The sequence below is a fragment of the Carcharhinus amblyrhynchos genome, chromosome 9 (genome assembly GCF_965287045.1).
Source record: "Carcharhinus amblyrhynchos chromosome 9, sCarAmb.v2.hapA, whole genome shotgun sequence".
Lineage (NCBI taxonomy): Eukaryota > Metazoa > Chordata > Chondrichthyes > Carcharhiniformes > Carcharhinidae > Carcharhinus > Carcharhinus amblyrhynchos.
In genome coordinates, this window is record NC_137332.1 from 95,439,187 (window position 1) to 95,466,689 (window position 27,503).

General features: G+C 48.6%; 1 protein-coding gene across 1 annotated transcript in view; it reads left to right on the top strand.

The window, feature by feature from the left end:
- Nucleotides 1-12,907: 12,907 nt before the first annotated feature.
- LOC145348629 (uncharacterized) overlaps nucleotides 12,908-27,503 on the top strand; it is a 62,686-nt gene continuing 48,090 nt past the window's right edge. Inside the window, exon 1 of the mRNA XM_080196795.1 lies at nucleotides 12,908-13,182. Coding sequence (XP_080052921.1) covers nucleotides 12,908-13,182 — 275 coding nt within the window. The remainder of the gene's footprint in view (nucleotides 13,183-27,503) is intronic.

A 27,503-nucleotide genomic window follows, 5' to 3' on the forward strand; every position in this document is an offset into this window, starting at 1 on the left:
GTAAGTCACTGCCAATGCATGCCACCCACTTTAGCCAGTGGTTTATTTGAGCGTCTTCATTTTCTCAATGGCAGGTTGTTGAGGGACCTTCCCCATGAACTTTAACATGCAGGTCCCTCCAGTGATTATTGGGGTAAGTACATTCCTGTTAGAGGCTAGTCACATGTGGATGAAATAACATTTATTGGTGCCAATAAAAATGCCTTAAAGATAAGTGATAACATGTGAACATGAGACTTTAAAGTGCCTAAATATTTTATTTAACTAGTGCTGCCCTTCACCCATGCTATCTTAGTGCTGTCCCAACTTCTTAACTTCACACGGCTTACCACCATGTCTCGGTGTCTCCACAGGATTTACATTGGTGGTGGAGGTGGCCAGCTGTCTGTCACACCCCGTAGCCTGTGATGCCCTTGGTGATCGTCCTCTGGAGGACCTGGCTGGCTTCCAGGTATCCGTCCTGCTGCCCCTGAAATGCCCTGGTGTCAGGAAGGGGGTAATCACAGCCACAGTCTCTTGGGTGGCAGGACCAGCATAAGCTTGAGCCCTTCCTCCTCCCGTGAGGTTCTTTTGGGTCCCTGGGTCACTCCATAGATGGCAGTGCTTCTGCAGTGTGCTGTAGAAGCTCCAGTGTCACCAGGCCCTGTCAGTCCTGGAAGACCACCTGCTTTGTTGGAATGGTGGCTGAACCCTCTGCAATGGCGTTCTGAGTCGGCAGCCGCCTGTCAATGACAGCAGAAAGTGCCCTCTGAGACTGAGCCACGCTTGCAGCCCCTGAGCTATGACCGTCTGTGATAGGGCCACGTTCTCAAAGACTGCTTGCAGTGTTGGCCTGGGAACCACACAAGACAGGGAAAAGCCGGTCTGCCTGAAAGCTTTGGGATTCTTCCCAACGGCTTCACAGTCGGTCCATTGTAGCCGTCAGTCCCTCCTGCATTCCCTGGCTCTGTTGCTGCATCTACTGCAGCTGAAGGAGAAGTGATCTTAGAGGCCCAGCATATAGCCTGGGGCCAACTGAGTCCTTGCCACTGGCAGGCTTTTGCATAGTAAAAAGTCTGACAACACCAGGTTTCAGTCCAACCGATTTATTTGATAGTAAATTCACTAGCTTTCGGGTTAGCCCCTTCGTCAGGTGAATACCTCCATTCACCTGACAAAGGGGTTAACCCAAAAGCTAGTGAATTTACTATCAAATAAATTGGTTGGACTGAAACCTGGTGTTGTCAGACTTTTTACTGTGTTTACCCCAGTCCAACGCCGGCATATCCACATCAGGCTTTCGCATGCCAGAGGCCTCAGACATTCCTTCCTCCACCTGATGTACATCAGCAGGTGTGTTGTGTGCACCACAGGGTGACCCAGATGCCTCAACACTAACTTGATCCACTGATATCAGAGTCTCTTGGATGGTGAACTGCAAGGTGGAAGCTGATGTAAAACTGGTGCTGGCCTCGGAAGTCCCTTTATTGCCTTCATCTGAGGTGTCTTCCAAGCTATTAGGTCTCAAATGGGTGTGAGCAGCAATGGGGACTGCAATGGGTCGCTTCCTGCAATACAGGACACAAGGTTAAGTGCAAGGGAGGGGGAACATAAAGTGGAGGATTGGCAGATGCTCACTTCTATGCTCCAGCCCGACCATGCTGTCACTGATGGTTTGCATCTGTTCCTGTTGCACAGTCTCCAGTTCCTGCTCATCAAAGGGGCTGAGAACCTGAATTTCAGGCTCACCACCCTCTCCCGGAGATTATGGCCATTCTTCTCTTGTGGACATGATGCGGGGATGCTGGTATTGGACTGGGATGGGCACAATAAAAAGTCTCACAACACCAGGTTAAAGTCCAACAGGATTACTTTGGTAGCCTCACTCACCTGATGAAGGAGAAGTGTTCCAAAAGTTCGTGCTACCAAATAAACCTGTTGGACTTCTCCTGTGAGGACAGAAGGAGCATGTAAAATCTGATGGCATGAGTCCTGTAGGGTATCAGGGGATGGCCCTCAGAGGATAAGTATTGTGATACTCTTGGGTGGGGGGGGAGAGTGCTGCCGAGGGATCAGAGGCTGGAAGCATGCAGTCCGTGCTGGGGTTGGAGAATCTGGGGGTCATTTAGTGGAAAGTTGCCAAATGAGATTAAACATTAACCTTAAGCACTAACACATGCTGCCACTGCCTACCAAGCTGCATTTCCATCACTTCCCTTGGGGCGGCATCCTGCTGGGGTAAGAGGGTGTCCCGCCTCACGTCCACTGCCTTCAGCAACCTGGTCAGATCAGATTCTGAAAATCTGGAGGCCATATCTTCCTGCACTGCCTGCCTCTCTGTCCATCCTTGGGATTTTTATGAAGCTGCTCCTTGTTCGGGTAGATCAGCTGCAGACTGTTTGAGTGGGTCACCACCCATTAGAGCATTCCAGCAAGTTTAATGAAGTTTGCCTTGTTACCATGAAGGGGAAGCCAAGTCAGCACTTGCAGGTGTGCTAATCCCCGGCGGGGGCGGGGGGTGGGGGTGCAGGGGAGGGTGAAATTTGTTTATGGGGGGAGTTTGTGCCTCTGTGGTGAGGCAGGGGAGAGGGAGGGTCATGTCACTCAGTAATCAGAGCCAGGGTGGTGATGAAGGAATCATATGCAAGGGGCTCCAGTGGGGGAGAATGGGGGAGTAATGGGGTCAATAATATTTGGGGGGGTGTTTTGCGATGTCCATGAGGGAGAGGGGGAGGCTAGATTTTGGCCAGAGATGGGGATTCTGCCAGGAGAGCTGCTTTATTTTTTACTTTTTATGTGCATGCGCAATTTGTAGCTCCAATCTGAGCTGCAGGCTGTCTGGTGAATTAAGCCCCATCCATTGCATCTTTTGGCCAGAAATGGTCCAGCCCATATTTTCAGAGATAGAGCGCATAAGATTGGAAGAGAAAACATGCCCAAAAAATGGATCAGGACCTCTCCGGTTTTTCATGCTCATCAAAAAAAGTCACGTAGTCGGTCTTGTCCACATGACCCCATGAATAAGATATTTCATGTTGAGTTATAGAAAATGCTTAATGATTTATATGTTAACAGGACTGTCACCAACCTCAAATATAAAACAAAAACAATATTGACATTTTGGACAGAGAGAGAGTGCACGGCTCTCACATTCAATGATGTGAGCAATCAGTATCCAGCCTTTGATTTACATGAATATCACTTCTGTCATGCCAGTAGAAAAACACTACGCAGACAGAAATCAGCAGATTGTGGAAATCTTGTGCATGGGCAATGGTCAGAAAAATTCTCACGAGCCGCACTCAGAAGCCAGGGGGTCTGCATGTGGGCCTGTAGCCTCAGATTGTCCACCACTGATCTACACCTTGCATAAGCTCTGCGATCCTGAAACTCCAGTCAGTGTTTTCCCTTCATCCGCCACTGCCTTCCCTATGGCGCTGCTGAGCACAAGAGCTGCTGGCCTCTGATTGGCTTCAGTTAGCCTGTCTCTGTTCCATTGGTGCCTCGATTCCAAGGCCAGGCCTGCCAGTGGACTTGGACTGTGCTTCAGCAGCCTTCACAACAAGAGGCCCCTGGGGTCTCTAACCGACTTTCCAGCTGGTTAACAAGACCCCCAGCCACTCCGGCACTTCTTGATTAATTCATTCAGTGTTTCAGAACTACTGTGATCCTGAACTCCTTCTCTTCACAGATGCTGCCCTGGCTGCTGAACATTTCCTGCATTTTCTGTTCTAATTTCAAATTTTATGTTGCAGAAAGTCAGCATGCAGCAAGCAGTTAGGGAGGCAATTGCTGTCTTGGTTTTTATTGGTTTACAAAAATAAAGAACTATTTCTACAATGATGCAGTACTTCAGAGAGACCACACCCAGAGTGCTGCCTGCAGTTCTGGGTTCCATGTGCAGACTTTAACACCAGTGGGAATTTTCTCTCCCACCAAAGCCAATGGACCTTAGAAAAGCTGGCTTAGAGCCCCTCCCCTCAAGGAGATAAAATTCCAGCCCACGTCTCCAAATTCTTCTAAAATCAAAAAGCAAATTCTTGCTGCAATATACCCTTTAGGGAAGGAAATCTGTCATCCTTACACAGTCTGGCCTATGTGTAACTCCGGAACAACAGTAACGTGCTTGACTCTGAACTACCCCTTTGAAATGGCCTAGCAAACCACTCAGTTCGAGGGTGAATAAGGATGGGCAATAAATGCTGGCTGAACAAGTGATACCCACATCCCATGGAAGAATGAAGCAAAAACTGGTCTATATTTTCTGGGGTTTGGAAGAATGGGAAGAACTGTTCTTGAAACCATACAAGACTCTGAAGGGGCTTGACAGGGTCGACACTGAGAGATTCTTCCTGTTAGTTGGGAAGCTACAACACAAAGACACAGGCGAAGATCATATCGGAATGAGAGGGCACTGAATCTGTGCAACTTGCTACCAAAGAATGTTGTGAGTGCTTACTGAAGGTGGCTCCATTAAGAGATCACTGAAAGTGGCTCCGTTAAGAGATCAATGAGTTTTGGATTTGATGGAAAAGACTATATTAGTTAGAGCCAGACAGAATGAGATGGGTCATGTCCAATCATTTTACAGTGAAAGCTAAGGAGATATGGAATTTGGATCAATCCTGGAACAAGTTTTGGAAATGCAGTATGGAGGAAGTAGGTGTCCAGAACTTAAAAACATATTTCAAAGCTGGAAAGGAATATTTTGGATGGAAAGGTATTGAATTTAGTTTTGAGCCCATGTTCTGATCTAACTTCACTGATCTATCAAACCGTTCTCCCATTCCATTCAGTGTGGATTTATTGTTTATGTTTTCACCCTTTCCCATTACAGTTCAGCCTGAAGTCTTCATCTCCAGAAGTGAGCCCAATACTCAGTACAAGCCCCTCACTCTCTCCTGCCTGGTTACTGGCTTTTATCCTGTAGATGTTGAGGTGACCTGGCTAAGGAAAGAAGTAATGTCTGAGACAATAAAAGGCTTGTGAATCTTAGTAATTCTCTCTACCTCAGAGTATTGTGGACATTTTACCATTGAATATCTTTAAGGTGAGAATTGACAAATTTTTGGTTACTTGGGCAATCAAGTGATATGGTGTACTGCTGAGAAAATGGAGTTGAAGCAAAAGATTAGAACATAGAACATAGAATACTACAGCACAAACAGGCCCTTCGACCCACAAGATGTGCCGGTCATGTCCCTAACTACCAGGCCTATTTATAACCCTCAATCCCATTAAATCCCATGTATTCATCCAGAAGTCTCTTAAAAGACCCCAACGAGATCGCCTCCACCACTACCAACGGCAGCCAATTCCATTCACCCACCACCCTCTGAGTGAAAAACTTACCCCTGATATCTCCTCTGTATCCAGTCCCCAGCACCTTAAACCTGTGTCCTCTTGTAGTGACCATTTCAGCCCTGGGAAATAGCCTCCGAGTACCCACCCTATCTATACCTCTCAACATCTTGTAAATCTCGATCAGGTTGCCTCTCGTCCTTCGTCTCTCCGGGGATAAAAGACCTAGCTCCCTCATCCTATCCTCATAAGGCATGCCACACAATCCAGGCAACATCCTTGTAAATCTCCTCTGCACCCTTTCAATAGCTTCCACGTCCTTCTTGTAGTGAGGCGACCAGAACTGCACACAGTACTCCAAGTGGAGTCTGACAAGGGTCTTATAAAGTTGCAACATTATCTCCCGGCGCCTAAACTCAATCCCTCGATTAATGAAGGCTATTACACCATACTTGATCACATCTTCCACCTGCAAAGCTGATTTAAGAGTCCTATGGACCCAAACCCCAAGGTCCTTCTGATCCTCTACACTGCTAAGAGTCCTACCCTTGATATTATACTCCTTCATCCCATTGGACCTGCCAAAATGGACCACTACACAGTTATCTGCGTTGAAGTCCATCTGCCACTTCTCCGCCCAGTCTTGCATCCTATCTATGTCTCGCTGCAACTTCTGACATCCCTCCAGAATATCCACAACACCACCAACCTTTGCGTCCGTCGGCAAACTTACCAACCCATCCCTCCACTTCCTCGTCCAGGTCATTTATGAAAATGACAAAAAACAAGGGTCCTAGAACAGATCCCTGGAGCACTCCACTGGTGACTGACCTCCATGCAGAAAAAGACCCATCCGCAACCATTCTCTGCCTTCTGCTGGCAAGTCAATTCTGAATCCACAAGTCAACACGCCCTTGGATCCCATGCCCTCTCACTCTTTCAAGAAGTCTTGCATGGGGGAACCTTATCAAACGCCTTGCTGATGTAGCCAGAATCATATTGAATCTTAGAGCAGGGTTGTGGAGCTGGATGACAAATTCTTGCTGCTGTTCTCATGTCTGTTTATTCTTAAGTTTTTCTATCCCTTAACCAAAGTAATATATATTCTGTTGTTGTCTACTTTATCCTGGGATTTCAATTTCGCTGCCAAATCCATCGCAAGGTATTTTCTGTCCATATTAAGACAATAACAATTGAAATTCTTGAGTCTTCTTGCATCATTAATTTCAGTCCCCTTTTTTCTCTGATTGGATAGTGTGTGATTTTCATTAACAAAGGATTACCAATACCTTTTTGGTTTCTGACAGGAATTCACATTCTTCAATTGATTCAGTCTATCAACGTCACTGAAGACAGCTCCATGAAGAGATGGATACAGTTTGAATTTGATGGAAAGAATTATATTAGTTTAGAGCTAGATCGAAAAAGATTGTCACAACCAATCATATCACAATGAAGTCAGGCTCAGATCAATCCCGGGATGAGTTTGCAAAACAAAATTTGAAAGTAGTTGGTGCCCAGAGTTTAAAATGACATTTACAAAGAGCAAAGGAACATTTCAAAAGGAAAGGTATCGATCTCAATTTTGAGCCCATGCTCTGATCTAACTTCACTGATCTATCAAACCATTCTCCATTCCATTCAGTGTGGGTTTATTGTTTGTGTTTTCACCCTTTCCCATTACAGTCCAGCCTGAAGTCTTCATCTCCAGAAGTGAACCCAATAGTCAGTACAAGCCCCTCACTCTCTCCTGCCTGGTCACTGGCTTTTATCCTTTATTGAGGTGAACTGGCTATGGAATGGAGAGGTAATTTTCAGATACTGTCCTCGAGGATTTGACCGAACCACAATGGGAACTATCAGATCCAGAAAGAGATTGAAATAAAAACTGGGGACGAGGATCAATAGAACAAAGAACAAAGAAAATTACAGCCCAGGAACAAGCCCTTTGGCCTGCCAAGCCTGCACCGACCATGCTACCTGACTTAACTAAAACCCCTTACCCTTCCGGGGACCCTCTATTCCCATCTCATTCATGTACTTGTCAAGACGCCCCTTAAAAGTCACTTCCGTATCCACTTCCACTGCCTACCCCAGCAACGAGTTCCAGGCACCCACTGCTCTCTGTGTAAAAAATCTGCCTCATACATCTCCTTTAAACCTTGCCCCTCGCACCTTAAACCTGTGTCCCCTAGTCATTGAATCTTCCATCCTGGGAAAAAGCTTCTGACTGTCCACTCTGTCCATGCCTCTCATAATCTTGTAGACTTCTATCAGCTCTCCACTCAATCTCCGTTGCTCCAGTGAGAACAAACCAAGTTTCTCCAACCTCTCCTCATAACTAATGTCCTCCATACCAGGCAACATCCTGGTAAATCTTTTCTGTACCCTCTCCAAAGCCTCCACATCCTTCTGGTAGTTTGGCAGCCAGAATTGAACTCTATATTCTAAGTGAGGCCAGACTAATGTTCTGTAAAGCTGCAACATGACTTGACAATTTTTAAACTCAATACCCCAGCCAATGAAGGCAAACATGCCGTATGCCTTCTTGACTACCTTCTCCACCTGCATTGCCACTTGCCGTGACTTGTGTATCTGTATACCCAAATTCCTTTGCCTATCAATAACTCTTAAGGTTTCTGCCATTTACTGGTATTTCCTATCTGTATTAGATTTTCCAAAATGCATTACCTCACATTTGTCTGGGTTAAACCCCATCTGCCATCTCTCCGCCCAAGTCTCCAACTGATCTATATCCTGCTGTATCCTCTGATGGCCCTCATCGCTATCCGCAAATCCACCAACCTTTATGTCATCTGCAAACTCACTAATCAATCCAGTTACATTTTCCTCCAAATCATTTATATATATTACAAACAGCAAACATTCCAACACTGATCCCTGAGGAACAGCACTTGTCACAGCCCTCCATTCAGAAACACACCCTTCCACTGATACCCTCTGTCTTCTTATTCGAGTCAAATAAACTTGTTGGAATTTAACCTGGTGTTGTGAGACTTCTTACTGTTCTTTGACCGAGCCAGTTTTGTATCCATCTTACCAGCTCACCTCTGATCCCATGTGACTTCATCTTCTGCACTAATCTGCCATGAGGGACCTTACATGCATATGAAATTTTGCAACAGCAGCCAACCATTCAGCCCCTTGATTGTGTTCCACCATTCATTCACATCCTGACTGGTCGATCCCTCTGCTCCATTTCCCCACTATTGCTCCATATCTCTCACTGCTCTGACCCAATAAAAATCTCACTATTTCAATCTGGAAAATATCAGTTGTCCCCAGCACACACAGACTTTTGGGGAGAGATTTGCAAAGGGGAAATCATGCTTGACGAATCTATTGGAATTCTTTGAGTATGTAACGAGTAGAGTTGACTGAGGAGAACAAGTGGATGTGGTTTATTTAGATTTTCAAAAGGCTGTCGACGAGGTCTCACATAACAGACTACTATGTAAAGTTAATACACATGGGATTACAGGTAGAGTCTGGCGATGGATGGAAAGCTGGTTAGCAGACAGGAAGCAAAGAGTTGGAATAAAGGGGTCTTTTGCTGATTGGCAGTCAATGACTAGTAGGGTTCTGCAGGGATCTCTGTTAGCACCTCAGCTTTTCACATTATATATTAATGGTTTTGAAGAGGGAACTAAATGTATCCTCCCCAGATTTACAGACGATACAAAGTTTGGGTGTGAGGGTGAGTTGTGAGGAGGGTGCAGACATGCTTCAGTGTGATTTGGACAGACTGAGTGTGTGAGCATATGCATGGCAGATGCAATACAATGTGGATAAATGTGAGGTATCCAATTTGGTAACAAATATAGGAAGGTGGATTATTATTTGAATGGGTGTAAATTGAGAGAGAGGTGGATACTCAGACCTTGGGTTCCTTGTGCATCAGTTGCTGAAAGTAAGCGTGCAGGTACAGCAGGCAGTGGTATGTTAGCCTTCATAGCGAGAGGATTTGAGTACAGGAATAGGGATATTTTACTGGAATTGGTGAGGCCATCAGACTATCTCCATTGTAACTATTGGCTGCTTCCAAACAAATGGCCAAGAATACGTTTTCCGAGGATTTCAGCTGTTACACACATTGAGGGTGATTGTCCCAGTGCAATGGGCTAGGAGACATCAGCCCATTTAGCAGGCTCCCTGTTGGGCCCCATGGTCTCTCCAACTCCAAGTTTTCTGGAGGCGTCAGCTTTGGCCAGAACTTGTGTGGAGCTGATTTAAATATTAAAATTCTCATTTCAATCCCATTTGTGGGCCCAGGACTGCAGTCTCTAGGCCCACTCACCTTTCCCTCCACCACCAGGAGTACCTCACTCCAGTGGGTTTTACAACAGCTCTCCACCAGCAGGGAGCTGGTGACCCACCCCCAGAGGTCATGGAGGCCCCCAGGAGGTCAGCAACAAGGACAGATGTCCCTGGGCATTGCCAGCCTGGCCTCCTGGCTCAGTGGGTGAAGTGGCAATGCCCTAGGGGCACCTTGGCACTGCCCACCACCTATCAGGCAATGCCAAGAGGGCAATGATAGCGGAGGGCAGAGGGTGGGATGTTCTGCTGCCATTCTGCATTCAGGATCAGAAGCAGAGGGAGGGAAGAGGGGATTGGATCTGGCCATTGGGGTGGGGTTACCCTGACCCTCCACTCCCTCACCCTCCACTTCCACACCCTCCACTCCCACACCCTCTGCTCTGGGGAGGGGAGGGAAATGGTGATTGGCCGGAGTGGGGGAGGGAGGGGGTGGTAGAAAGAGGGGCAGCGACTGGCCAGGAGATGGCTGGGGAATCGGGAGAGGCAATCAGCTGAGGGGGGAGTTTGGAGCAGTGATCGGTTCGGGTGGGAAGGAAGGGGGGAGCAGCGATTTTGGGGGGACGAGTAGTGCAATTGGTGTGCACACAGTCCATAGGCAAATCAGGGAACAGGTGCTATAGCACCCTCTAGCAATCTGCAGATGGCTTCCTGGCATGAATACAGGCCATCCATTCACCCTACTGGTGAGAATCACACTTTCCTTCATTTTTTTTCTAAGTACTGTACGATTACATTTTGGAGCTTGTCCTAAAAAGGGGCTTGATTCTCTCGTTTTTCACCCTGTTTCAGCACTTAGAATTTTTTTGGTCAGGTCGCCTGCATCATTTTTATATTTTATCCCTTTTCTGACATTTTGTTTTTATTTTCTCAGCTTCTGATGTCCCTGTTCCAGAACCTTCGTGATTGTGTAAGTGAAATTTAATTTATCTCCCATTGATATCACTCCCTCCTGACCCTGTCTCACTCTCCCAGACACTGTTAAAACCTGTCAGACTAATTTCACTCCCTCCTGACCCTGTCTCACCCTCCCAGACACTGTTAAAACCTGTCAGACTAATTTCACTCCCTCCTGACCCTGTCTCATCCTCCCAGACACTGTTAAAACCTGTCAGACTAATTTCACTCCCTCCTGACCCTGTCTCACTCTCCCAGACTCTGTTAAAACCTGTCAGACTAATTTCACTCCCTCCTGACCCTGAGCTGATTGTCTTGTTTCTGTCCATTCCTTACCTTGTGGGTTTACTGGGCTCCAGTAAAGGACATTCCCAGAGCCACATTGATGAATAACTGGATTGGTTTGTTCTAGTGTGAACGTGGACATCATTGTCCATCCTGCCATATCACAACAGGCACACGCAATGACACATCACTGTTTACACTCAGCTCTTTGACTGAGATCTATTTTCCCTGGGAATGTATTTCCACAGATTGAACAGTGGATCCCCGATTCACCAAGTTAGGATTCTGATTCTTCAAATGAGACTTTCTCGAGTAGTGTGTTTCCATGCAGTATCAGCAATGTGACGCCTCTCACAGTCGACAAGATCTTCAGCAATGGTTTTCCTTTGAACTTTCCAATCTTCAACAACTTATTTGGTTTGAGTGCCGCTTACTCTTATAAACTCCAGCAGATTTAGGGGAGGCAATGGCCTAGTGGTGTTATTGCTATACTATTAATCCAGAAACTCAGCTAATGCTCTGGGGACCTGGGTTCAAATCCTGCCATGGTGGAATTTGAATTCAATTTTTAAAAAAAATCTGAAATTAAGAAATGCCTGATGACCATGAAATCATTGTTGATTGTTGGAAAAACCCATCTGGTTCACTAATGTCCTTAGGGAAGGAATTCTCGGCCGGTTAGTTTAACGTCTGTTGTCGGTAAAATGTTAGAATCCGTCATCAAGGAGGAAATAGCGAGGCATCTTGAGGGGAATTGCTTGATAGAGCAGACGCAGCACGGTTTCGTTAAGGGGAAGTCGTGTCTGACAAATTTACTTGAGTTCTATGAGGATGTGTCTAGGGCGGTGGATAGAGGAGAGCCGGTGGATGTGGTCTTTCTTGATTTTCAGAAGGCGTTTGACAAGGTACCTCACAAGAGGTTATTGCAGAAGGTCAGGGGACATGGAGTTGGGGGTAGGGTGTTAGCGTGGATAGAGGACTGGTTGTCAAATAGGAGGCAGAGAGTGGGGGTCAATGGGTGCTATTCGGATTGGCGGTTGGTGACTAGTGGAGTGCCTCAGGGGTCGGTGCTGGGGTCTCAGCTATTTACCATTTATATAGATGATCTGGAGGAGGGAACCGAGTGCAGGGTGTCGAAATTTGCTGATGACACCAAGATTGGTGGAACGGCAAATTGTGCGGAGGGTGTGGAGAGTCTGCAGAAGGATCTAGATAGGCTGGGCGAATGGGCCAGGAACTGGCAAATGGAATTTAATGTTGGCAAGTGCGAGGTGGTCCACTTTGGTAGGAATAATGGTAGGAAGGACTATTACTTACGTGGAGAAAAACTGCAGCAGGCGACGGTGCAGAGGGACCTCGGGGTCCTTGTGCATGAGTCGCAAAAACCCAGCTTGCAGGTGTAGCAGGTGGTCAGGAAGGCGAATGGGATGCTGGCCTTCATAGCGAGGGGGATTGAATAGAAAAGTAGGGAGGTCTTGCTGCGGCTATATAGGGCATTGGTGAGGCCGCAGCTGGAGTACTGTGTGCAGTTTTGGGCGCCGTACTTACGCAAGGATATTTTGGCCTTGGAGGGAGTGCAGAGGAGGTTTACTAGGCTGATGCTGGAGTTGAGGGGGTTGAGCTATGAGGAGAGGCTGAATAAACTAGGCTTGTACTCGTTAGAGTTTAGAAGAATGAGGGGAGATCTCATTGAGACGTATAAGATGATGAATGGGATGGATAGGATGGAGGTGGAGAGACTCTTCCCGCTCAGAAAGGACAGTAGGACTAGGGGGCACAGCCTCAAAATAAAGGGGGGGCGGTTTAGAACGGAGTTGAGGAAGAACTTCTTCACTCAAAGGGTGGTGAATCTCTGGAATTCTCTGCCCGTTGAAGTGGTGGAGTCTGCCTCGCTAAATATTTTTAAGAAGCGGGTTGATGGGTTTCTGATAAGAGAGGGGATTAAGGGTTAAGAGGAGAGGGCGGGAATGTGGAACTGAGCCACGACAGATCAGCCATGATCTTATTGAATGGCGGGGCAGGCTCGAAGGGCTAGATGGCCTACTCCTGCTCCTATTTCTTATGTTCCTATGTTCTTATGAAGATTGAGGGGTCTGTGATTCTGGGGAACATGTGGGTGAAGATTGAGGGGTCTGTGATTCTGGGGAACATGTGGGTGAAGATTGAGGGGGCTGTGATTCTGGGGAACATGTGGGTGAAGATTGAGGGGTCTGTGATTCTGGGGAACATGTGGGTGAGGATTGAGGGGTCTGTGATTCTGGGGAACATGTGGGTGAAGATTGAGGGGTCTGTGATTCTGGGGAACATGTGGGTGAAGATTGAGTGGTCTGTGATTCTGGGGAACATGTGGGTGAAGATTGAGGGGTCTGTGATTCTGGGGAACATGTGGGTGAAGATTGAGGGATCTGTGATTCTGGGGAGAATGGGGGTGAATGTTGAGGGGTCTGTGATTCTGGGGAACATGTGGGTGAGGATTGAGGGGTCTGTGATTCTGGGGAACATGTGGGTGAAGATTGAGGAGTCTGTGATTCTGGGGAACATGTGGATGAAGATTGAGGAGTCTGTGATTCTGGGGAACATGTGGGTGAGGATTGAGGGGTCTGTGATTCTGGGGAAACATGTGGATGAAGATTGAGGGGTCTGTGATTCTGGGGAACATTTGGGTGAGGATTGAGGGGTCTGTGATTCTGGGGAAACATGTGGATGAAGATTGAGGGGTCTGTGATTCTGGGGGACATGTGGGTGAGGATTGAGGGGTCTGTGATTCTGGGGAACATGTGGGTGAGGATTGAGGGATCTGTGATTCTGGGGAACATGTGGGTGAGGATTGAGGGATCTGTGATTCTGGGGAACATGTGGGTGAGGATTGAGGGGTCTGTGATTCTGGGGAACGTGGGTGAAGATTGAGGGGTCTGTGATTCTGGGGAACGTGGGTGAAGATTGAGGGGTCTGTGATTCTGGGGAACGTGGGTGAAGATTGAGGGGTCTGTGATTCTGAGGAACGTGGGTGAAGATTGAGGGGTCTGTGATTCTGGGGAACATGTGGGTGAGGATTGAGGGGTCTGTGATTCTGGGGAGCATGTGAAGGTGGAAAGGTGGGGGAGGTCTGTGATGCAGGGGAACATGTGGGTGGGGAATGGAGTGTCTGTCTTCCTGGGGGCATGTGGTGGGAGGTATGAGGGGGTCTGTGTTGCTGGGCTGGGGGCAAGTCTCCTGAAAATGCAGTTCCAATGCTGGGACCGCTCTGGCGGGGCCCTAAAGCACAGCCCTCTGATCTCTTCCTGCATTGCAGTGGTGTGGGGTGTCCTGCACAATCTGGCACACCAGAGTGGTGACCTATTGGAGGAGGAGGAGGAGGAGGATGTGGAGGCTGACCAGCTGCCCATCAGGAGGAGGAGGAAGAAGAGGAGGAGTACACCAAATAACACCATTCGGGCACTGGAGGGCTGGAGGCTCAATTGAGGCATGCAAGGGTGGCTAGGGAGACCTTGATCACCAGGCCCTTCAGTCACCTGGGGGTCCTGTGTCTGTGCACATGGGTTCTATTCCCACCAACCCCACAAGTTCTTCTATCACACCAGAGTGGTGGGCCTGGATGCACTGTGTTAGCAAGTGTCTTTGGCAGGCAGGAGGGTGATGATGACTCACTAAGCACCATTATGATAATGCCCTGCTGCAAACTAGCCTGATTCTTACCTGAGCTCTGCTTGCACACTGGCACCTGGACCACTTCTAGTGGGTAAGGGATCTGAAACCCCCATACAGGGCCCTGGGCTGAGGTAGGGTGGGGGACAGGAGGGAATCGCTCATGGGTTCTGGGGAATCAATGGCTTCATTTCCTCAATGACACAGCATTGAGGGGCCTCCCTAACTGACATCAACATGAAGAACCCCTCTGACAATTGTCAATGGAAGAGGATTCCTGTTTGAGACAAATCTGAGACAAATTAGTCACAAGTGGGTGGTGAAAAAACATTAAATGATGACAATAAAGGTGTTTAAATAATAAGTTCTGACATAAAAACTTGTGAACAGAAAACGTCAAGGTGCTGAAAGATCTAACTAGTGCAGCCCTTCACCTGTGCCATCTTAGTGCAACTATAACTTTCTAACTTTACGTGGCCTACCACTACATTTATGTATGTCCCCAGAATGTACATCGCAGGTGGAGGGGGCCAGCTGCCTACCTCACCCCTTTGCCTTTGATGCAGCTTGGCCCTGAACCTTGAAGGCCCTGGCAGGCTTCCAAATATCTGGGCTGTTTCCATGATACCCTCTTCATTCTATTGCCCCTGAAATGCCCGGTGTCAGGAAGTGGGGAGTCAGAAGGTGTAGCCATAGCCACAGTCTCCTGGTTGGAAGACCCTGGCATGGCCTCAAGCCCTTCCTCTCTTGGGTCTCCTGTGGGTCACTCCATGGGATGGCAGTGCTTCTACAATGAGCTCCAGAAGCTCTGGCGTCACCTCACCCTGCCAATCCTGAAGGATCATCTAAGTCCTAACCATAGTGATCAAGCCCTCAGCGATGGCCACCTGAGTCGGGGGGGGCAACTATCATTGGGCACAGCAAGTGCCCTCTGAGACTGAGCCACGCTCTGCAGTCCCTCAGCCATTGCCCTCTGTGAATGGGCTGCAGCCGTAGCCCGCTGTATCTCAGTGCTGTCCCACTGGGTCTCCCACAAGTTCTCGAGCCTCTCAGCCATGGGCCGCAAAACCTCGAGAATCCTGTTGAGTTTCTCAGCTGTGGGCTCCTGTGACTCAGTCATTGCTTGGAGCCTGCCACTCATGGTGAGGATTGCCTGCCCCAGGCTTTCCACTGCGGATGCCACCCTTGCAGTTTTGGCCTGGGAAACACACAAGACAGGAATAGCTGGAGCACTTGGAAACTTTGGGACTCCTCAGCAGCTGGTCCATCAGCCCCTCCTGTATTCCTTAGCTCTGTTGCTGCATCTTCAGCAGCTGAGAGAGAAGTGATTGCAGAGGCCCAGCATGTAGCCAGGGGTCAACTGAGTCCTCACCGCTGGCAGGCCCCCATGTGCCAGAGGCTTCAGACATTCCTTCCTTCACCCGATGTACATCAGCAGATATGCCGTGCTCACCAGGGAGTGACCCAGAAGCCTCACCACTAACTCTACCCACTCATTTCTCAGTATCTGGAATGGTGAACTGCCAGGTGGAAGGTGATGCCAAAACGCTGCCACCCTAGGAGGATCCTCCCAGGACTCATCTGAGCTGTCAGAAGCTGAATGATGTGGAGATGCCGGAGTTGGAGCAGAATGGACAGGAGCCGCTGTGGAGGCTATAATGCTAGAAGGCCCTGGGGCATCCGAATCTGTTCCTGCAACACAGGACACAAGGTTAAGTTAAGAGAGAAACCTGGGATACAAAAAACTTGATTCACATTTCTCCACTGAACATAAAAGAAAGCCCAAAGAAGATTACAAGACAGGAACAGGCCCTTCAGCCCTCGAAGCCTCCAGTAACCAGGTGCCCATCTGAACTGTAACACTTTACCCTTCCAGGGACCATATGCCTTTATTCCCATCATGTAGCTGTAAACACACCCCTTAAAGATCTCATATCTGCCTCTGTGACCTACCACAGCAGCGAGATCCAGGCACTCACCACTCTGTGTGTAAATAAACATACCTCGCACATCTTTAAATCTTGCCCCTCACACCCAAAACCCATGTCCCCTAAAAGTTGCCTCAAATTGAGTGTAGGATTGACAGGTGCTCACTTCTTGACTCCAACCTGACCATGCTGTCACAGACAGCCCACAACTCCCCTTCCCTGGACAGCTCCAGCGCAAAAAGGGTGAGGACTCGGAGGTCTCGCTCACCACCCTGTCTTCACCCTCTCTCAGGTTTTATGGTCAGTCTTTTCCTGTGGGGACAGAAGATGCCATGAAAGAAATTGTGGTGTGACTTCTGCAGCTTATCAGATGATGACCCTTAGAGGGCAAGCCCAGTAATACTTTTTTGGAGTAGGGAGCTGGGAGGTATTTTTCTGCAGAAAATGCAGATGCATGGGATTGAGGGTGATTTAGCAGTTTGGATCAGGAATTGGCTAGCCGATAGAAGACAGAGGGTGGTGGTTGATGGGAAATATTCAACCTGGAGTTCAGTTACTAGTGGTATACCGCAGGGATCTGTTTTGGGGCCACTACTGTTTGTCATTTTTATTAATGACCTAGATGAGGGTGTAGAAGGATGGGTTAGTAAATTTGCGAACGACATTAAAGTCAGAGGAGTTGTAGACAGTGAGAGTGGATGTTACAGTTTGCAGAGAGATAGAGATAAGCTTCAGAGCTGGGCTGAGAGATGGCAAATGGAATTTAATGTGGAAAAGTGTGAGGTGATTCACTTTAGAAAGAGTAATAGGATTATAGAATATAGGGCTAATGGAAGGATTCTTGGTAGTGTCAACGAGCAGAGAGATCTCGGTGTACAAGTGCATAGGCCCCTGAAAGTTGGCACCCAGGTTGATAAGGTTGTTAAGAAGGCGTATGGTGTGTTAGCTTTTATTGGTAGAGGGATTGAATTTCGGAGCCATGAGGTCATGTTGCAACTGTACAAAACTCTGGTGCGGCCGCACTTGGAGTATTGCGTACAGTTCTGGTCGCCACATTATAAGAAAGATGTGGAGGCTTTGGAAAGGGTGCAGAGGAGGTTTACCAGGATGTTGCCTGGTATGGTGGGAAGGTCTTATGAGGAAAGGCTGAGGGACTTGAGGTTGTTTTCGTTGGAGAGAAGAAGGTTAAGAGGTGACGTAATTGAGGCATACAAGATGATCAAAGGATTGGATAGGGTGGACAGTGAGAGCCTTTTTCCTCAGATGGTGATGGCTAACACGAGGGGACATAGCTTTAAATTAAGGGGTGGTAACTATAGGACGGATGTCAGAGGTAGGTTCTTTACTCAGAGGGTAGTAAGGGTGTGGAATGCCCTGCCTGCAGCAGTAGTGGACTTGCCAACTTTAAGGGCGTTCAAATGGTCATTGGATAGACATATGGATAACATTGGAATAGTTTAGGTTAGAGGGTCTTTAGATTTGTTCCACTGTTTGGTGCAACATCGAGGGCCGAAGGGCCTGTACTGCGCTGTAATGTTCTACGTTCTATGTGGGGGAGGGGTGGTATGAAGGAGGTGCTTGGGGGAAAGGGGCTGAAAGCATGCAGAGTGCTGCAGGACAGAGAATCTGGGAGAATTTGGCAAAGATGCTAGATGGGGTTGAGCACTCACACTTGCTGCCCAGATTCACCTTCTTGTGTCACTGCTTTCCCATTCTGGGAACCAGTGCCATGTCACTGACAGAATTGGCAATTGCCTCCCAGGACGTATTGCCTTCAGACCCCTGGACCTGCATCCTCCTGGGGGGAAGAGGATGTCCCGCCTCACCTCTGCTGCATCCAGCAGCCTCCCATGGTCACCATCAGTAAATCTAGGGACTGGTCGTGTTGTCATTTTTTTTCCTGCACTGTCTGTCCATCCTTGGGTTTTTTATGGAGTTGCCCCTCATTAGGGTTTGGCAGAGCATTCCAGCAAGTTACATGCAGTTTGCTTCTTAGCATTGAGGGGAAGGCAAGTGAGCACTTGCAGGTGTGCAGATGGGAAGGGGATGGATCAATTCTTCTATGATTGGGGACAGGGGAGAGAGAGGGAGTGTCACACAGCCGTCGGAGTCAGAAGATGGGGGCCTTGTGCGGGAGGGTTTGGGGTGGGAGTGGGGGTTTCAATCTGCCTGAGATCGATGGGGGGAGGAAGAGCTGCTGCCACTCTGCCTGAGATCAGTTGGGGGGGCGGGGGGTGGCGGGGGAGGCGGGGGCGGTGAGGAGCTACTGTGACTCTGTCTGAGATCAGTTGGGGGGAGGAGGGGCTGCTGCCACTCTGCCTGAGATTGTTGCAAGTGGGCGAGAGGGGGTGGGGGATAAGGGGGGTCAGTAATGTTGGGAGGGTAGGGCAATGGGGGCCAGGGGAAGCATTATCTGGCCCAGGAGGGATGCGGCAGAGGACCAGCATTCTATCTTCTTTTTTGCGCGTCTGCAGTTGGAGGCTCTGATCGGAGCTGCAGGGTTTCAGGTGCCGTAAAACTCACCCACAGGCTTCTGCAGTGCAACTTGGAATCGCTGATAGTTTTGCAGACAGAGTGCGTATGGGGGTGCCTAAAAGTCAGATCTGAAACACTCCCAGTTTCAAGTCCACCCAGCACTTTGATTGAAAATGGTAAAGTAGGGCCCCAAGTGTTTTGACTGTTATTGTTGTGATTTTATTAGCCTGTGCCATGGGATGTAGGGTTTTTTTTGCTGACATCACTTTGCTCCAACACCCAATTTTTAATCTTATTTTCCGTTCCTGTTTGTTTCTGTCTGAAATGTTAACTATTAAACTGATCTGTGCTCAAACTGTTCAGACCCATTCTGTACATTTATTAATGTTTTACTATAACTATCGAAGTCTTCCTCAGAATTAATCATCCCCTCAATTTGGTTTCATGTGTAAATTTAAAAATTATGGGAGTGATTCTCCCAAAAAACTTGTCAGTGTCGAATGTGTGTAAAAACTGGAGTAAATTCCACTGTCTTTTACAGCGGGAATTTCAAAATGAATCTCCCACACTGTGCACTGCAGAGTGCCTAGCATGAATCGTGATGAAAATCATTGGGCAGGGTCTATTCTGGCTGGAGCAGACGGCAGCATAGCGCTGATTGGGCCACAACGTACGCGCTGATCTTTCTGTGCTGAGATTGGTGCATGCGCAGTGGCCCCCCCCACTGCCAGCCTCCGGATTGGCGGCCAGTTCAATCACTGGCCAGTCCCGCGACACGACCCGCTCTCCTCCCCCCTCCACCCCAATCCCCACCCTCATCGCTGGCCATCCAACCCAGTCATGGTCTGATGGCTGGCCCTCCAGATGTAGCTGGGTCAGCTTCAATCCCACTGTAGCCCAATCTCTCGATCCCACCCGCCTCGGTGCACGACGCTCTCGGGGGGTGGTGCTCATTTCCCCCTCTTCACCCCAGTGAGGTTAGGCCACCAGCTCCCTGCAAATGGGGAGGTACAGTAAACCCTGCTGGAGTGAAACACTCCTGGAGGAGTGGGCTGAGAGGCTAGTGGGCCTAGAGATTTTAGTCTTGGGCCTGCTGATAATATTTAAGAGATTTAAATATGTATTAAAATAAATTATGCAGTCCTGCACCAGAAATTGACACGGAGCTGCTGGCACTGGAAATCCAGTTGCCAGAAACGTGTGGAGGCCATGGCGCCCAGCAGAGGGCCTGCAAAACAGTCTCCGCTTGAGTCTCCCGGCCCGCTGCACTGCTTTTATAGCACAATGGGCTGGGAGAATCAACTCCTTTGAATTTGATTCCAATTTTTAAATCATGAACATAAATTGTGATCAACTGGGTTTCCAGCTCTGGGTCTCCACTTTCCTCCTGCAAGCTGCTCGCTGTATATTCTGCTGCTTACCATCATCTGAACCTGCTTTGACCTCATTCAGTTTATTCCAGGATATGATTTCATATCAGTGAAACCAGAACTTGTCTCATTTCTCAGAAACTGTTCACTGTGCAGAGAAACTGCAACTAACAAAGTGAAACTAAAATATTTGACAATCTCCTGCTGAATTTCTCAGATACCAGCAGCATTTCCTGTACAAGTTCAGAATAACACTACGTAGGAACAGCAGGATCAGCGTTGACAGTAAATAATCCTTTCCTGTACGTGATAGCAGCATTACTTCACACCCAAATCTGCAGACACTGAAACAATCAGAGCTTGACTTCAACTCTCACCAGCCCAGCAGTTTTCCTGTTTTATAATAGTGCTGTCAATACAGGAGGCGAGATCTCAGTGAAAGTACTGGTACATCCAGTCATTACATCAATTCCCCACAGCTGGATCACACACACTTCATATACAGGTCAGTAAAATAGTTTCATGTATTAGGGAATTTCTGAGTGTGAGTTTACCTGTTTACTCTGTGTTTCTTATATCTTCTTCTTTCACGGGATGTTGGCATTGATGACTGGACCAGCATTTATTGGCCATCCCTAATTGCCTTTGCAAAGGTAGTGGTGAGCTGCATTCTTAAACTGCTGCAATCCCTGTGGTGTATATACATCCATAGTGCTGTTAGAGAGGTGTTCCAGGATTTTGACACAGAGGCAATGAAGGAACTGTAAGAGTTTCACTTTTCACTCTTGACTTTCACGTCATGACTTTAGGATTTTATAAAGGACAAACTTACACAAACTTGTAGAAACTCTTACGACATTTTATATTTCTAGCTGGCCTTCTCTCATATCTAATTTCTTTCTTTCTTAGTTTAATAGTCATCCTTTGCTGGGTCTTTAAATCTGCGCTATCTCCTGATTATGAGTTTAAAAAAGTGCCAAATAAGAAGAAAATAGAATACAAGAGTAGAATAACAAGAGGTATCAAAGTGAATGGTAAAGGCATCTTTAAATATATAGGAAGAAGAAAGTGGCGAAAGTAAATCCGAGTCCCTTAGAGGCTGAAACAGGTAAAATATCTTAGAAATAAAGAAATGGTGGAGAAATCAAGTAGAAGCCACAAGACATATAACAAAAGTAGTAGGGGACCAAAGAGCTGACGAGAATGAAGTTCCCAAAGCAATTAACGTCAGCAAAGGAAAAATATGAAAGAAGTTAATTGGGCAAAAGGCTAACAAATCCCTTGAACCTGATAGCAACATCCAAACGTTCCCTCAACCCTGGAATAATCACAATGTATTGGAAGTCAGCAAATGTAATATTGCTATTCAAGGACCGATTCATGAGAGAATAAGGAACAAGTCTGTTCGCCTGACATCAGCTGTCAAGATAATATTGGGACTCATTAGTAGAGATTTTGACAAGGCATTGAGAAAATCAGAATATGAATAAGCAGAGTAAATGTGGATTTCTGAAGTGAAGTCATGATTGATAGGGGTGAGTGGGGGAGGAGAGGGGGAGGGGGGAGGAGAGGAGGTGGGGGAGGAGGGTGGGGGTGGGGGAAGAGGGTGGAGGAGGGTGGGGTGGGGAGGAGGGGAGGAGGAGGTTGGGGTGTGAGGTGGGGTGGGGAGGGGGGCGTAGGGGGCTGGAGGGGGAGTGGGGGTGGAGGGAAGAGTGGGGGAGGGGGGAGGGGGAGGAGGGGGGTGAGGGAGGAGGGGGGAGGAGAGTGGGGTGGGAGAGGAGGGTGGGGGTGGAGGAGGGGGGTGGGGGAGGAGGGTGGAGGAGGGAGGGGTGGGGGAGGAGGAGGGTGGAGGAGGGGCGTGGGGGACGGGGGTGAGGGGGGATGGTTTGGGGAGGGGGGGAGGGAGGTGGGGGGGTGGGGGAGGGGGGTGAGGGAGGTGGGTGGGGGGGTGGGGGAGGGGGTGAGGGGGGAGGGCGTGTGGAGGGGGGTTGGGGAGGGGGGAGGGGGGTGGGGGAGGGGGGTGGGTGAGGGATGAGGGGGGTGGGGGAGGGGGTGAGGGGGAGGCGGTGTGGAGGGGGGTGGGGGAGGGGGGTGGGGGCGGGGGGGGTGAGGGGGGGTGGGGGAGGGGGGGCGGTGAGGAGCTGCTGTGACTGTGTCTGAGGTCAGTCGGGGGGGAGGAGGGGCTGCTGCCCCTCTGCCTGAGATTGTTGCAAGTGGGCGAGAGGGGGTGGGGGATAAGGGGGGTCAGTAATGTTGGGAGGGTAGGGCAATGGGGGCCAGGGGAAGCATTATCTGGCCCAGGAGGGATGCGGCAGAGGACCAGCATTCTATCTTCTTTTTTGCGCGTCTGCAGTTGGAGGCTCTGATCGGAGCTGCAGGGTTTCAGGTGCCGTAAAACTCACCCACAGGCTTCTGCAGTGCAACTTGGAATCGCTGATAGTTTTGCAGACAGAGTGCGTATGTGGGTGCCTAAGAGTCGGATCGGAAACACTCCCAGTTTCAAGTCCACCCAGCACTTTGATTGAAAATGGTAAAGTAGGGCCCCAAGTGTTTTGACTGTTATTGTTGTGATTTTATTAGCCTGTGCCATGGGATGTAGGGTTTTTTTTGCTGACATCACTTTGCTCCAACACCCAATTTTTAATCTTATTTTCCGTTCCTGTTTGTTTCTGTCTGAAATGTTAACTATTAAACTGATCTGTGCTCAAACTGTTCAGACCCATTCTGTACATTTATTAATGTTTTACTATAACTATCGAAGTCTTCCTCAGAATTAATCATCCCCTCAATTTGGTTTCATGTGTAAATTTAAAAATTATGGGAGTGATTCTCCCAAAAAACTTGTCAGTGTCGAATGTGTGTAAAAACTGGAGTAAATTCCACTGTCTTTTACAGCGGGAATTTCAAAATGAATCTCCCACACTGTGCACTGCAGAGTGCCTAGCATGAATCGTGATGAAAATCATTGGGCAGGGTCTATTCTGGCTGGAGCAGACGGCAGCATAGCGCTGATTGGGCAACTGCGTACGTGCTGATCTTTCTGTGCTGAGATTGGTGCATGCGCAGTGGCCCCCCCCACTGCCGGCCTCCGGATTGGCGGCCAGTTCAATCACTGGCCAGACCCGCGACATGACCCGCTCTCCTCTCCCCTCCACCCCAACCCCCACCCTCATCGCTGGCCATCCAACCCAGTCATGGTCTGACGGCTGGCCCTCCAGATGTATCTGGGTCAGCTTCAATCCCACTGTAGCCCGATCTCTCGATCCCACCCGCCTCGGTGCACGACGCTCTGGGGGGGCGGGGGGGGGAGCGTGGTGTGGGGGGGTGGGTTGCTCATTTCCCCCCCTTCACCCCAGTGAGGTTAGGCCACCAGCTCCCTGCAAATGGGGAGGTACAGTAAACCCTGCTGGAGTGAAACACTCCTGGAGGAGTGGGCTGAGAGGCTAGTGGGCCTAGAGATTTTAGTCTTGGGCCTGCTGATAATATTTAAGAGATTTAAATATGTATTAAAATAAATTATGCAGTCCTGCACCAGAAATTGACACGGAGCTGCTGGCACTGGAAATCCAGTTGCCAGAAACGTGTGGAGGCCATGGCGCCCAGCAGAGGGCCTGCAAAACAGTCTCCGCTTGAGTCTCCCGGCCCGCTGCACTGCTTTTATAGCACAACGGGCTGGGAGAATCATCTCCTCTGATTTTGATTCCAATTTTTAAATCATGAACATAAATTGTGATCAACTGGGTTTCCAGCTCTGGGTCTCCACTTTCCTCCTGCAAGCTGCTCGCTGTATATTCTGCTGCTTACCATCATCTGAACCTGCTTTGACCTCATTCAGTTTATTCCAGGATATGATTTTGTATCAGTGAAACCAGAACTTGTCTCATTTCTCAGAAACTGTTCACTGTGCAGAGGAACTGCAACTAACAAAGTGAAACTAAAATATTTGACAATCTCCTGCTGAATCTCTCAGATACCAGCAGCATTTCCTGTACAAGTTCAGAATAACACTACGTAGGAACAGCAGGATCAGCGTTGACAGTAAATAACCCTTTCCTGTACGTGATAGCAGCATTACTTCACACCCAAATCTGCAGACACTGAAACAATCAGAGCTTGACTTCAACTCTCACCAGCCCAGCAGTTTTCCTGTTTTATAATAGTGCTGTCAATACAGGAGGCGAGATCTCAGTGAAAGTAGTGGTACATCCAATCATTACATCAATTCCCCACAGCTGGATCACACACACTTCATATACAGGTCAGTAAAATAGTTTCATGTATTAGGGAATTTCTGAGTGTGAGTTTACCTGTTTACTCTGTGTTTCTTATATCTTCTTCTTTCACGGGATGTTGGCATTGATGACTGGACCAGCATTTATTGGCCATCCCTAATTGCCTTTGCAAAGGTAGTGGTGAGCTGCCTTCTTAAACTGCTGCAATCCCTGTGGTGTATATACATCCATAGTGCTGTTAGAGAGGTGTTCCAGGATTTTGACACAGAGGCAATGAAGGAACTGTAAGAGTTTCACTTTTCACTCTTGATTTTCACGTCATGACTTTAGGATTTTATAAAGGACAAACTTACACAAACTTGTAGAAACTCTTACGACATTTTATATTTCTAGCTGGCCTTCTCTCATATCTAATTTCTTTCTTTCTTAGTTTAATAGTCATCCTTTGCTGGGTCTTTAAATCTGCGCTATCTCCTGATTATGAGTTTAAAAAAATGCCAAATAAGAAGAAAATAGTTTACAAGAGTAGAATAACAAGAAGTATCAAAGTGAATGGTAAAGGCATCTTTAAATATATAGGAAGAAGAAAGTGGCGAAAGTAAATCCGAGTCCCTTAGAGGCTGAAACAGGTAAAATATCTTAGAAATAAAGAAGTGGTGGAGAAATCAAGTAGATGCCACAAGACATATAACAAAAGTAGTAGGGGACCAAAGAGCTGACGAGAATGAAGTTCCCAAAGCAATTAACGTCAGCAAAGGAAAAATATGAAAGAAGTTAATTGGGCAAAAGGCTGACAAATCCCTTGAATCTGATAGCAACATCCAAACGTTCCCTCAACCCTGGAATAATCACAATGTATTGGAAGTTAGCAAATGTAACATTGCTATTCAAGGACCGATTCATGAGAGAATAAGGAACAAGTCTGTTCGCCTGACATCAGCTGTCAAGATAATATTGGGACTCATTAGTAGAGATTTTGACAAGGCATTGAGAAAATCAGAATATGAATAAGCAGAGTAAATGTGGATTTCTGAAGTGAAGTCATATTTGATAGGGGTGAGTGGGGGAGGAGAGGGGGAGGGGGGAGGAGAGGAGGTGGGGGAGGAGGGTAGGGGTGGGGGAAGAGGGTTGAGGAGGGTGGGGTGGGGAGGAGGAGGTTGGGGTGTGAGGTGGGGTGGGGAGGGGGGAGTAGGGGGCTGGAGGGGGGAGTGGGGGTGGAGGGAGGGGTGGGGGAGGGGGAGGGGGAGGAGGGGGGTGAGGAAGGAGGGGGGAGGAGAGTGGGGTGGGGGAGGAGGGTGGGGGTGGAGGAGGGGGGTGGGGGAGGAGGGTGGTGGAGGAGGGGGTTGGGGGAGGAGGGTGGTGGAGGAGGGGGGTGGGGGAGGAGGGTGGTGAAGGAGGGGGGTGGGGGATGAGGGTGGAGGAGGGAGGGGTGGGGGAGGAGGAGGGTGGAGGAGGGGTGTGGGGGAGGGGGGTGAGGGGGAAAGGGGGTGGGGAGCGGGGGAGGGGGGTGGGGGGGTGGGGGAGGGGGGTGAGGGAGGGGGTTGAGGGGTGGGGGAGGGGGTGAGGGGGTTGGGGGACGGGGGGTTTGGTGAGGAGCTGCTGTGACTGTCTGAGATCAGTGGGGGGGTGGAGGGGCTGCTGCCACTCTGTCTGAGGTCAATCGGTGGGGAGGAGGGGCTGCTGCCACTCTGCCTGAGATTGTTGCAAGTGGGCGAGAGGGGGTGGGGGATAAGGGGGGTCAGTAATGTTGGGAGGGTAGGGCAATGGGGGCCAGGGGAAGCATTATCTGGCCCAGGAGGGATGCGGCAGAGGACCAGCATTCTGTCTTTTTTGCGCGTCTGCAGTTGGAGGCTCTGATCGGAGCTGCAGGGTTTCAGGTGCCGTAAAACTCACCCACAGGCTTCTGCAGTGCAACTTGGAATCGCTGATAGTTTTGCAGACTGAGCGTGTATGGGGGTGCCTAAGAGTCGGATCGGAAACACTCCCAGTTTCAAGTCCACCCAGCACTTTGATTGAAAATGGTAAAGTAGGGCCCCAAGTGTTTGGACTGTTATTGTTGTGATTTTATTAGCCTGTGCCATGGGATGTAGGGTTTTTTTTGCTGACATCACTTTGCTCCAACACCCAATTTTTAATCTTATTTTCTGTTCCTGTTTGTTTCTGTCTGAAATGTTAACTATTAAACTGATCTGTGCTCAAACTGTTCAGACCCATTCTGTACATTTATTAATGTTTTACTATAATTATCGAAGTCTTCCTCAGAATTAATCATCCCCTCAATTTGGTTTCATGTGTAAATTTAAAAATTATGGGAGTGATTCTCCCAAAAAACTAGTCAGTGTCGAATGTGTGTAAAAACTGGAGTAAATTCCACTGTCTTTTACAGCGGGAGTTTCAAAATGAATCTCCCACACTGAGCACTGCAGAGTGCCTAGCATGAATCGTGATGAAAATCATTGGGCAGGGTCTATTCTGGCTGGAGCAGACGGCAGCATAGCGCTGATTGGGCCACTGCATACGCGCTGATCTTTCTGTGCTGAGATTGGTGCATGCGCAGTGGCCCCCCCCACTGCCAGCCTCCGGATTGGCGGCCAGTTCAATCACTGGCCAGTCCCGCGACACGACCCGCTCTCCTCCCCCCTCCACCCCAATCCCCACCCTCATCGCTGGCCATCCAACCCAGTCATGGTCTGATGGCTGGCCCTCCAGATGTAGCTGGGTCAGCTTCAATCCCACTGTAGCCCAATCTCTCGATCCCACCCGCCTCGGTGCACGACGCTCTCGGGGGGTGGTGCTCATTTCCCCCTCTTCACCCCAGTGAGGTTAGGCCACCAGCCACTCCTGGAGGAGTGGGCTGAGAGGCTAGTGGGCCTAGAGATTTTAGTCTTGGGCCTGCTGATAATATTTAAGAGATTTAAATATGTATTAAAATAAATTATGCAGTCCTGCACCAGAAATTGACATGGAGCTGCTGGCACTGGAAATCCAGTTGCCAGAAACGTGTGGAGGCCATGGCGCCCAGCACAGAGCCTGCAAAACAGTCTCCACTTGAGTCT